The sequence below is a fragment of the Electrona antarctica genome (assembly GCF_951216825.1).
Source record: "Electrona antarctica genome assembly, chromosome: 20".
Classification (NCBI taxonomy): Eukaryota; Metazoa; Chordata; class Actinopteri; order Myctophiformes; family Myctophidae; genus Electrona; species Electrona antarctica.
Genome location: NC_136801.1, coordinates 23,644,618 through 23,658,161, shown reverse-complemented (window position 1 = coordinate 23,658,161; position 13,544 = coordinate 23,644,618). Strand labels below are relative to the sequence as shown.

Sequence of the window (13,544 nt, the reverse complement as noted above, 5' to 3'; positions counted from 1 at the left end):
CAATTGTATTGTAAGTTGTTTGTTCATACAAAACAAAACAAAATTTTAAAATGCAGACAGTTACTAACGGGAATCACAATCGCGCTACTTTTTAGGCATTGTTTACTCCTTTGAAAAACATTTAAAAAATAGTTAAAATAGCCGATCGACATCAACACGTTGTGAGCTTGTAGATCGGCTACTTGAACTATATTTAATTGTTTTTTCAAAACAGCAAAACAAATGCTTACAACATTTAAGCATAAGGGTAAGGATAGGGCCCAATGTTTCTTCTTCAAGCTCTCATCACCCAGTCATAGAGAAAGGGCTGTATAGTCAGAGGGGTTTTTTCTCCTTCTTTTTAATGGCACCCTAACAAGAGTCATGTGGATCAACTATTTGGACTGACAAGCTGAGAGAAAAAGGCTTTATCTGTTCCCTAAGAATTAGGAAGGAGCTGCTTTTATTGGGTTATGAAGACCAGCCTCTGGATTATGTCAACCACAAGGCCGAGAGAGGAGAGGCCACAAGCTGCTCATATCACCACAGCAAGAGGAGAAGAGCCATGGACGTCCCTCTGGTGGAAGTATAGCTTTTGTTGGTGTTTCCTAGGGTTTGAGCATACACCGAAATGGTAAGAACTCATTTGATGTTTTGTTTTCTTGGATTTACCAAGCACTGCAAACATAGTAGCCTAGAGAGAACAGGATGTATAGGAGAATACCCTTTTTTCATCAAAACGCATTATAACTTCCCACATTTTTTCCACACATTTCCCAAGATCAATTTGAGCGAATTCCCGCCATTTCACAGCATGAATTCTCATCAACCCCCTGCACATATTCAATTGCATAATGATGGATTTGTTCCCGCATGATAAGGATTTTTGCCCGCATTCTTCTGGAGGGACTAAATTAACATGGACCATCTTCCAGAATTGAGAAACAGTTCTGTATGGGCTGTGACAGTGATCTCTTTTTTTTATCAAAGTAGCTACAGCCTTTTATAGACATGATATTAAAAAAGTGTTTGAAACTCACAAACTAAGTTTAGCCAACTTGTTGCAAAATAATTTTCGTGTAGCCGGGGGGTGTAGCCGGGGGCTTTTATGTTCGCCAACCTTAATCCGGTCGCCAACCTTAACGCATGGTCGAACTAACGGGAGGTTGAACCACGGGGCAGTCACCGTTATAAGGCTATTAAAACTAACGTGTTTGTTTTTATGCAGACATCACAAACACTTTCATTCACTTCATCTTTAATGAAGTTACTCTCCCAGAAATACAAACTCACATGCACGCACGCGCGCACGCACGCGGGCACACGCACACGCACACACACACACACACACACACACACACACACACACACACACACACACACACACACACACACACACACACACACACACACACGTATACACTTTCAACTTGCCTCTCTGCCACAGATCTGTCTCGGTTGTGAAGACCAATGAGGGAACCCAGAGCAGGCTTCCCTCACCATCACCATGACCTCACATAAAACATTACAGTCCTCTGCACTGTCCAGCCTGCTACGTAAGTCACTGACCCTGACTATACTGGTGGGATTCTTTCTGTCTGTCTGTCTTTCTTTCTTTTCATCCAGATCTCTCAGGTCATCTGCATGGGAGTCCTTAAAACCAAAACTAAATGTGTGGAAGCAGCATTTAGTTTTTATGCACAACATGGAACAAACTCACAGAAATCCACAGGTCTGCTGCCACTCTTATTGTCTCCACCAGGCTGAAGGCATGGGGAGAGAGTATGTTTTGCACTCCGTCCGTGTGTGTTTTACACTCCGTCTGTGTGTGTGTATTTCCGTGTGTGTCCGTCCGTCTGTGTACAGCTAATCTCCGGCACCGTTAACCCGGTCGATGCCAAACTTTGCACACACACTCCCTAGATGCCAACGATGAACCTCTGCCCCAAATTCTCCAGAACGGCCTGTTATAGCGCCACCAGGAGGCCGACTCCATATTTTGTCCAAAAATCCCACAAATCGTTACACAGTATCTCTATAGTCATGTGCTCAAGACAGATCTGTCCGATATTTCATATTCCATCCTGATTGGCTAACATTAGCTTTCAAAATTTGCAGGATTGGCCCGTTTTGAACAAAAAGCCTCAAATCATGAACGCAGCGTGCGATTTAAGTGAAATCTTTCACAGACTTTCCTACTAGGCTGAGGAATATATCCCACCCTTTTCACATTGGCCTGTTATAGCGCCACCAGGAGGCCACAACCTGACCTGCCCTGGTGGAGACCTGTGCCCCGAGGGGCACTTTTTCTAGTTTCTTTTAAAACACAACTAAAGATCTGTTTGCCGCTGCCTTTGATTGAGTTATTTTTCTTTTTTGCATCCTTCCTTCCTTTCTTTCTTTCTTTCTTTCTTTCATTCCTTTTCTTTACTTTTCTTTTCTTTACAATGCATGTCATCCTCTTTATATAATGAATTCTTTATTTATTTCTTTGTGGTGTTTGACATCATGATACCTATAATCATCTTTCTTTGTATTCATTTCAAAGGGTTTATAATGCTGCTGTGTTGTCCTAATCATGAGTTGTGTGCGGAGATGGGGACAACACCCAATCTGAGACAGATTGTGATTGGACGGTGTTACACTTCTAGTTTCTTTTAAAACACAACTAAAGATCTGTTTGCCGCTGCCTTTGATTGAGTTATTTTTCTTTTTTGCATCCTTTCTTTCTTTCTTTCTTTCTTTCTTTCTTTCTTTCATTCCTTTTCTTTACTTTTCTTTTCTTTACAATGCATGTCATCCTCTTTATATAATTAATTATTTATTTATTTCTTTGTGGTGTTTGACATCATGATACCTATAATCATCTTTCTTTGTATTCATTTCAAAGGGTTTATAATGCTGCTGTGTTGTCCTAATCATGAGTTGTGTGCGGAGATGGGGACAACACCCAACCTAAGACAGATTGTGATTGGACGGTGTTACACTTACATCACACTATTACACCCAGGCTCAAGGTAATACTCTCTCAGTCCCTGTATGTCCCACTGCACATTTTTGAGTGGTGCAAACCACTCCAACAACCAGCTTTGTCTGTACCCGTGTACCTGTACATGTACCCGTGTACCTGTACATGGTACCTGTACGTGGCCCCACGTGGGACCCAAAAAAATGAGAATGGTTGCTATGGTCACTGACATTACGTCAGACCACAGCTGATCAGGCTGTATAAGACCTTGCACCACTCAGTTCACACGGGTGTGATTTTTTGATTGATTGATTGAATATTTATTTGTCAGAAATGTAAACAGCACATTACATACAGGCAGACGTGTTTGTGTGTGTGTGTGTGTGTGTGTGTGTGTGTGTGTGTGTGTGTGTGTGTGTGTGTGTGTCTGTGTGTGTGTGTGTTTGTGTGCGTGTGTGCGTGCATGCGTGCGTGCGTGTTTCAGCTATGACTGTGAGCTGATCTGGAGAGAGTTTGAGGAGGCAGTTATCCAGCGCTCCTCTTGTGGTGTAAAGGTGAAGCACTACCATCAGCTGTTTGATGCCATGGTGCCAAAACAAACCTGGTCTTGTGACAGAGTGAGTGTTTTCTTCTTTTTACTGTAAATGGTAAATGGTGCATTTATATAGTGCCTTTATCCAAGGCGCTTTACATAGATTGTGCATCAATTCACCCATTCACACACACATTCATACACCGATGGCGGCAGAAACCATGCAAGGCACTAGCCAGCACATCAGGAGCAATTAGGGGTTCAGTGTCTTGCTCAAGGACACTTCAACACTAACTCTGGGGGAGCCGGGGTTCGAACAGGCAACCTTGCGGTTACCATCCAGCCACTCTACCCCTGAGCCACCGCCGCACTGTTATGTCAAGTGTCCCCCAAATCCCTTTGTCCATTATACAGTACACATAAAATATCTTGTCAGAAAGTTTGCAGTGAAACACGTTGTATGCTTGTAGATCACAATTTGTCGCTAATCCTCGTACGAAGAATACAATCTAAAATCTTTAAAAAAGTCTTAAATGCTTAAGTGTGTATACCATTGCAAGTCAACTCGAATCAGAGCATTTTTATTCAGTATAATATATAAAATAATATAATATAATATATGAAATTCAAAGACCATATTATCTATGTCGGGTGGAAACCTGTCCAAAACTGTTAATTCTCAGGATTCAAATTCAAAACTATAGCAAAATGAACAGATGTACAACCTCAAAACGCTTCGCTTCGTGTTTTGAGGTTGTAGATATGCTACTTTTGATGCTTTTGCATGACGCTGTACTGTAGTATGATCAAGTAGGGCATTCATTTACAAAAAAACATAAGGAATTAGTAGGTTTCTGCCCGACAGCAACGAATACAAAGAGCAAATATACTTCAGTTAGGCCCAGGGCAAAGGTTGACACTAAAATAAAATCAATCACTGACTCCTAAAGCAGTTCCCAAAGTGGGGTCCGGGGACCCCCAGGGGTACTTGAGGGAGTTCCAGGGGGGACCCAGCTAAGTTATCATTTGGAACCAAATGGACCCTTATGGGTCTGTAACTCTGAGAGTTAAAATTAACATTGATTTTACAATATAAATTGGGGGTCCCAGAGATAGAAATGTTATTAAATGGGGGACCGTATATAGACTAATGCATGTCAAACTGGGGGTCCTTGAAATTAAACAGGTTGAAAATCTTTTCTTATGGGGGGTCCCTGGCATGTCTTTTCAAATGGGAGTCCGCGGGGCTAATTAGTGTCAATTCGGGGGTCCTTGATATGAACAAGTTTGGGAACCACTGACTCCTAAACCATATTGAATAGCTTCTTGCTTCCTTGTTCATTCATCAGTTCCTGTTCTGGAGTAAGACCCGGACTCTGGTGCACAGCTATGCAGCCGTGCTGCGTGGCTTCTGGACTCTGGAGGACACCTTGGTGGGCTACATGTTCAATGACCTCATCTGGTGCGGCCACGAGGACGACATAGGTGCAGGGATTCTATTTACTTTTGTATAGTCCGGCTAAAAACCCTGAAGTGACCCTGCCCCGCCGATCGACACATTTCAACATGTTTTACCATCAGGGTTTTCAATTTTAGGCAGACATTTTCTGTGGTTAACTTTTTTTTCAATTCATAAAATCTAATTATGTTAATACAATATAACTTGTACTATTGGGGTGCTTGTATTTTGTCCGCCTGCTCTTCTATACCGAGATCATGTGGTCTGTCTAGGTGAGACATGACCTTTGACACCATCCTATTTCTGTTCTATTTTCAAATGGCCGAAATGTGTATAGGGCTGAAGTTAATGTATGTTTTGCAATAATAAACAAAATCTGCAAAGTAACAAGTGACGAAAAATACGCAAGTAAAGTAGCCTACAAATACCTCAAAACTGTACTTAATTACAGTACTTAAGTAAATGTACTTAGTTACCACTTACCACTGCCAAAAGGCTGGACATGTCCTGTACTTCCGGTTAGACACATTTAGTAGTTCTTATCTCCTTGAGAACGAGGTTACCTGTCAATCATCTTCTTGGGTTACACTCTTTGTCATCGTTCATTATTTGCAATCCATTGTCCAGAGATAATTGTAGCCTGTAATTGTATATTCAGTCTGCACACCTGTAGTGGAGGAAAAAAATGATATTTTTGCACTGAAACCGATCTGGGGGCTTCCCTAAGGTTCCACCTCCCGTTAGTTCGACCGGATTAAGGTTGGCGTGGGATGCGTTAAAACGACCGGATTAAGGTTGGTGAGGGATGCGTTAAAACGACCGGATTAAGGTTGGTGAGGGATGCGTTAAAACGACCGGATTAAGGTTGGTGAGGGATGCGTTAAAACGACCGGATTAAGGTTGGTGAGGGATGCGTTAAAACGACCGGATTAAGGTTGGTGAGGGATGCGTTAATTAAGGTTGGTGAGGGTATGTTTAGGTTAGAGATAGGGTTAGGGTTAGTAATGGTCAATCTAACGGGACACAATGACATGTAAGGATTGAAGAAAAGATTCCTTCCTGCACTTTTGGTTACGTGACAACGGGCTAGTTGTGCATTTCGTGCAACACATTTAGACCTTTTGTCTTCATCACCTTGTTCCTAAAATAATGAGTCATTTTTGGAGGATTTTTGAGCGGTGCCTAACCGCTCCATTAAGCAGCTGTGTGTGTGTGTGTGTGTGTGTGTGTGTGTGTGTGTGTGTGTGCGTGTGTGTGTGTGTGTCTGTCTTGCCTTGTCTGAGCACGGACAGCTGCACCACCTCACCAATACCGCTGGATGGCACTGTTGTGCAGCGACAGACACACACACACACACACACACACACACACACACACACACACACACACACACACACACACACACACACACACACACACACAGGCCTCACACACACATTTCAGACGAACATCCTGTGTTCCGTCTGTGTTTCATGGCCGCCTCAATGCTTTTCCATTGGAAGTCATGTGGTTTGACCAAACACTTGTGTATGATGGGGGGAGGGGGGCAATCAAACACAAGTGTTTGGTCAAACCACGTGACTTCCATTGGAAAAGCATTGAGGCGGCCATGAAACACGGACGGAACAGAGCATGTTCGTTTGATATGTGTGAATAAGGCCACAGAGGCCAGGGAGGAGGCCTAGTACGTATAGTTGCATTGCACCACTCAGTTTACACAGGTGTGATTTTTTATTTTATTTCCCACACCACCATATCCCCCCTCCCAACACAACAATAGTCCCCAGGTTAATTCTCAGTCAGGGTGGTGGTCCCCAGGTTGATTCTCAGTCAGGGTGGTGGTCCCCAGGTTGATTCTCAGTCAGGGTGGTGGTCCCCAGGTTGATTCTCAGTCAGGGTGGTGGTCCCCAGGTTGATTCTCAGTCAGGGTGGTGGTCCCTGGCTCATAATCATTTTGATGAATTGAACATGGTGGACCCTGTTGTAAACAAGTGTAATGCTTACTTAATTGGGTCGTCCACTCACAGTTAACAGCCTTTGTATTGAGTTTGTGCTTGAAATGTACTGTAATTCTGCAAACTGTTAATACATTTTTCAATCAATCAATCAATCAATCAGTTGAAAACCCTTGCACTATGTTACTGTATGTTCTGTACCCACTATAAAACATATAGTCACACACAATATTTTGTTCTACAGGGTTTGATTTAGGTTCTTGTCCAGAGTGGTCAGAATGTATCCATCATCCAGTGTACTCCTTGTGGAGGCAAGCCTCACAAAATGTACGTTTTAGTTTTTTAATTTATATATATATTTGTTATAGATGTTATCAGACATAACAGACAGGTATCAACAATAGACACAACAAGAAGTTGTGCACTAAAATTAAAAAAATGTTCTCTTTGCTATCAAGTGTGTCAAGCATAAGAATCTGTTGAACAGAGTATGGTAAAGCGAGAGGCACAAAATGTAAGCGGTTGACAACACAATTTGGATCATCTCAGGCAAAAAAAATAAAAAAAAATAAAAAAATAAGTTTTGTAACTTACTGCCACTGTCTTTATGCTTGATCAGTTTGCAGAAACAGCATGTGGCAACATCACGGTTCTGTTGAACGGATCTATTAACAATGCCTTCAACAGGAAAAGGTAAAGTGAGACATTCATTCTTTCATTATAAAGCAAATATGCCAGTATAATACTGTATAATATATGCCTGCAATAAAATTAAATCTTTTTATTTTCTTCATTTCACAGCATGTTTGGAAGTGTTGAGTTGGACAGTCTGAACCCACGAATGGTGGACCATGTCAACATCAAGGTCGTATCCAACCTGGAGGGACCCTTTATGTGAGGATACATACATACACACAGTACACACCCTAAACTAAATGGATCTCATACTGCTATGATGAACACAGTTTTTAACAACATTTTAACAAAATTGCAAGACATGACAACAGTCATACCCAAACTTTTGAAGCGATGGTAATTCCGACGGAGCATTAGTCCAAACAATTTTCAGACTAGCGCTCGAACATGTGCTGTTCCCGCTAAAGCCTGTAACCCATATTTTACATAGACACAAAAAAAAGAGAGAAATGAGAATAAAACAAATCAGCACATAGGGAAAAACGCAACAGCGTCTAATAAACGGTTTAGGAGTTATTTACAGCTATATCATCATTATGAATTGGGTAAAAGACCCCCAAACCTCATCATACATTTCACTTTTCCTCTTCAGAATATAAATTATCCTTTCCATAGCACAGCAACTGCTCATTTCCATGAGCACATTGGGCTTCCTCGTGGTCTCTGAATGTTTTTCCATGAGAGTAATAATAACACATATGTCCATAACAATTTGTTTATTCCTTGACTATGACTATGACTATGGTTACATGAACACAGTTAAGGCTCATTCATAGTCTGGATTTTCGGTGGTGAGGTGACCACTGCTCCGGTGGTGAGGTGACCACTGCTCCGGTGGTGAGGTGACCACCGCTCCGGTGGTGAGGTGACCACCGCTCCGGTGGTGAGTAAAAACAGAGAGAAGGGCTGGGGCGGTGGCGGTGGTTTGCTCTTCACCACGGCTCAGTGACGTCATGTTGTAGTTCGGTGGTCACCTCACCACCGAAAATCCAGACTATGAATGAGCCTTTACTGTTCTATAATCTATACAATATATTTAGGTGTGAGAGTCTGTCTCTTTGTTCTTCTTACGCCGCAGAGAATCGTGCAGCACAGGATCAATAGTGGAACTGATCAGCATTCTGCAGAGCAGAGGGTTCCGCTGGACATGCACAGACAATGACCTGTGAGTGTCGACTAAAGTCTGATGTGCTCTCAACAGGGACAACTTTAATAAGAAAGAAAAATGACCAGGGCGCTTCAGAAGAGACCTCCCAAATAGTGCAGGAAAGAACCCTCTAAAAGAGGCTTAGTTTTTGAGGTACCCCTCCCCGAGGTATAACAAAACGGGACAACGTTTTTTCATATCTTTAGGATGTCCCCTTCATGAAATGGATTGTCCCGAGATTTACTTTTACTGCAAAAGTCATGAAATTAATCCATGAAGTGACTCACCACATAGGCAAAGAAACGCCTATCCTAAAAGAGGGAGTTTTTACATCATACTTGCACAGATGGTCTACAGGTAGTGTGCCTACATCCCAGCACAATCAGAATGCCAATATCTGGTTCTATTGTGAATCAGCAGCCTTTTATATAAGGTATTAAATAGGCGGAAATAGTAAAAAGTTAACTTTTCTGAGCAACATTCACTTGTCCTACTCTTTATCAGGGTTAGAACTAAATGGGACATAGTTTTTTCATATCTTTAGGATGTCCCCTTCATGAAATGGATTGTCCCAAGTTTTACTTTTACTGCAAAAGTCATGAAATTAATCCATGAAGTGACTCACCAAATAATGAAAAACGCCTCAATCATGAAAGAGGGAGATCCAAGCATTTTCTACCTGCTGCATGGTTGGTTTTATGTCATGCTTGCACAGATGGTCTAGTCAGGTACATCCTAAAGCAACCTAAATGCCAATATTTTGTTCTATAGTGAATCAGCAGGCTTTAATATAAGGCCTTATTAGAGGCAGAAATAGCCAAAAGCATAGAAACTGCAGTATCAACCATCAATCTATTTACTTTGAATGCAAAAGTCATGCAATTCTTCAATTAACTTTTTGCACCAAAAAAAGTGCATACAGTGACCCCAGTGTCTACAGGTGTCTGTAGACAGTAGTGTCTACCGTACATGAGCAGGGTTTTATTAGCCTGGCTAATAAGCCAGAACGAATCAGCCGTTGTCAAAAACAATTGCCTCTGGCAATTTGAGTCTGGCTTATTAGCCAGGCTAGGGTTTTATAGGCACTCTGGGTTAGAATCATAGGTGTTACACTCAAGAGTACAGGTCTCCGCCAGACCAATTACAGGTTATTGTGGGCTGGAAGTCAATCTTAGCCAGTCAGGATGGAATATGAAAAATCTGAAAGAACTGTTTCTTTATTGTACAGATGACGGTCACACGCGGACGGACAGACAGGGTGAAAAACATAGAGATGCCATGCCTTTCGTCCTGGTGGAGACAATATGTTTTTACCCAGCCACTTCATATTCATATAGAATCTATTATTCTCAGATGGACCTAATATCGCTACACCTGAAAGCATCAAGAATGACACATTATTGATGTTGTATTCTATAGGTCCATATAGCCTAAATGCAGTATGGTTTAATGCTGTAGAATTCACAGCTTTGTGTGTGCCATTCTTTTTTTTTTTAAATAATGTTTATCCCACGATTTTGTAACCCATTTTTCACCCCTGTGTCAATTATCTAATGTGATCCTGGGCTCTACACACCCTCCGCCAACCTAGTCCCCATATATGGGGGACATGGGGAGAGCAACGGACTTGAACTCATGCTTCCTTCATGCCTGAGTGTCCAAGTTGCTCCTTTACACCTGACAGTAGGAGTTTCCCTGGTTGGACGTAGCGCGTGGAAGGAACACGTTATTCCAACCAGTTCCTTTCCCCTCCATCAGGCACCCCGGCTGGCCAGGGGGAGGCAGTTTAGAGACCAGGATTACTGCATGTTTTTTGTGAGGGTACCTACCCTAGGGGACACGGGGAGAACATGCAAACTCCACACAGAAAGCCCCTTTCGCCAACCCCGCCTCGGGTATGGGCACTGATGATGCGGAGGAGGAAACACGCCGCCAGCACCCACAGCGCCCCGAGCGGGAATCGAACCCAGGACCTTCTAGCTGTGAGGCGACAGCACTACCAACTGTGCCACCGTGCCCCCGTGTGTGCCATTATTAATGAATAATCAACAATCAGCAGCTTATGGAAACCAATTTGGCCCCAGTCAGTCAGTTCCCCCCACAATGCTCAAGATGACATTGAGAATAAGCTGCTGATTGATAAGTAGTACCATAGAAGACGTTAGGCCTCACTCACACCTATACATCTAGCATACAACAATGTTGCCTTATATAACAATATTTTGTCATTCCAGCTGTTTTGAGGCATAGGCTCAAGACAGAAACATCCTTAGATTCCACATGAATGTGAGTAAACTAAAAACATGGCATCAAAATATATTTCCTGTTATTAAGTTTGTATAGGCCTTTTACAGTATTAGATCAGGATTAGAACATTTAGAAGTAACTCTTGAAAAGAAAACTGTTAGATAGATAGATAGATAGATAGATAGATAGATAGATAGATAGATAGATAGATCCACTTATAACCAGTAAGACGCCTGAGGGTGAGAAGCGACCGCGTCATAAAGGGCGAGGTGACGTGCACGCATCCACCTGGGTGACTGCTGGGCGAGCGCTGGCGCTTTGGCATGGGGGTTAAGATCAACATATGGAATGAATTCTGTACTGGCCATATATGGAGCATGTCTTGAGTGTACAGGGTTTGATGAGGTCAGATCAACATATGGAATGTCAGAACAGGTCAGCTCCATATAGATCTAAGGGTGGCAGCGGGGGCAGTGTCTTGAGTGTAAAGGGTTTGATGAGGGCACATGAGCTGGGCCTTCATTTTCAGGCCTGTTGAGAACTCTAGTTTTCGCCGACTGCCGGGCGCGGTTTGAGGTCAGATGTAGAGTTGCTGGCCAATATTGATACATCAGGGATCTCCATATACTGTATGGGCTTAATTGCGACATCAGGTTGTATTTACTATGACATCAGGGATCTCCGATGCCACGTGATGTTATGAGACCTGGGCACCATATATTGGGGCTTTAGAGTGTTACACTGACTGACGGACAAAAATGTACGATTTCATAGTAAACGCGACCTGCGGTCACAATAAGGCCTTATATAAACGGTTGCTTATTCACAATAGAACCAAATATTGGCATCCTGGGGGCAGAGAGCACTGAGGGGGAAGGTGCCCAACCCCCAGAAAAGGGCACCATTTTGGGGTGGACTTTTTGTGGGGGTCCCTTGTGCCATTTCACATCAGAAATATCCAACTAGGATGTTCCACAATAACTTGGCCTGTGTCATTGGACAGTAAAATAATACATTCTAATTTCCATGTAAACATAAAAATATATAATGTGTGTGTGTGTGTGTGTGTGTGTGTGTGTGTGTGTGTGTGTGTGTGTGTGTGTGTGTGTGTGTGTGTGTGTGTGTGTGTGTGTGTGTGTGTGTGGTGGGGGGTAGGCGTTTCTTTCAGTGGGGATCACTTCATGGATGGATTTAATGACTTTTGCAGTAAAAGTAAAACTTCTGACCATCCATTTCATGAAGAGGACATCTTAAAGATATGAAAAAACAATGTCACATTTTGTTGATAAATAGTAGGACCAAAATTACAAGTGAATGTCAGAAAAGTAAACTTTTTGCTATTTCCGCCTATTTAAGGCCTTATATAAAAGGCTGCTGATTCACATTAGAACCAAATATTGGCATTCTGATTGTTCTGGGATGTAGGCACACTACCTGTAGACAATTTGTGCAAGTATGATGTAAAAACAAACAGCAGGTAAAAAATGACAGAGGATTTACTTGGAACTCTCTCTTTCAGATAGGCGTTTTTTATTGCCTATGTGGTGAGTCACTTCATGGATCAATTTTAAGACTTTTGCAGTAAAAGTAAATCTCGGGACAATCCATTTCATGAACGGGACATCCTAAAGATATGAAAAAACTATGTCCCGTTTTGTTATACCTCGGGGAGGGGTATAGTCAACTTTTGGGGCTTTTGTTCCTGCACTAAAATACAAAACAGGAGCACTCGACTACTGGGTCTGCATGTTTTATTACTTGTGAACAGTGGTGTAGTACTTTCCACTTTTGGTACTTTAAGTACATTTTGATGCCAATTAAGTACATTTAGAATTCCTGACATTTACTTTAGTTATACATTGCAGCATATTGATACTGCTTGCTACTGTTTGCCTGAGTCCAGACACTTGTGAACACATTCAGGCTTCAGTCTGATATCAGGCTACGGTACTGTTGCCTCTGTTGTGTTTTTCTAAGAATCACAACACAAAGAGAAAGAGCTGAACACGACCTATACTGCTGCCAAGATACTGAATGGTTGATAGAGTACAAATAACTGCACAGGAGAATACGTATACTTGCCTTGGCATATATATCGGTAGAAAAACATGACTGGGAACCACTTTGTGCATTATATAACATATTATTTGTGTACAACACAACACAAAATCACTAAATGAGTTACTATATTGCTCATGTTTGTCCACAGCAGTGTCGACTAATACTACGACAAAAAATGTTCGTTGACTACCTTTTTTCACTGACGAAAACTAAATGGAAACTTAAATGAAAATAAGCTCTGATGACTAAGAGTAAAATGTTAGGAAGGGACTTGATTCAGTACAAATCATTTTACACTTGGTTGCATTTTTAGTCAAGAGACTATGACTAAAAACTAAATTTTGCTGCCTCAAAATCGACATTAACTCCACAGGACTTTGAAGATCCTTCAGTGCATGCAGAACCCCAGACAGTCGTCCTGTCGGACGTGTGCCGACAGCCTGCTGCACAGAGAAGCACCTGTGCCGGTACGGCTCCAGTGCTCAGCAAGACTGACCTGA

The 13,544-nt window shown here is 42.1% G+C and overlaps 1 protein-coding gene across 1 annotated transcript; it reads left to right on the top strand.

Moving 5' to 3' along the window:
- Nucleotides 1–2,916: 2,916 nt before the first annotated feature.
- On the top strand, nt 2,917–13,544 carry LOC306913213 (ADP-ribosyl cyclase/cyclic ADP-ribose hydrolase 1; the record flags this gene model as incomplete). The annotated part of the gene is made up of 8 exons (XM_079489801.1): nt 2,917–2,996; nt 3,432–3,564; nt 4,829–4,964; nt 7,138–7,220; nt 7,513–7,586; nt 7,695–7,787; nt 8,668–8,754; nt 13,418–13,544. 8 exons carry the CDS (start codon nt 2,917–2,919, stop codon nt 13,542–13,544), a joined length of 813 nt encoding a protein of 270 aa, XP_079345927.1.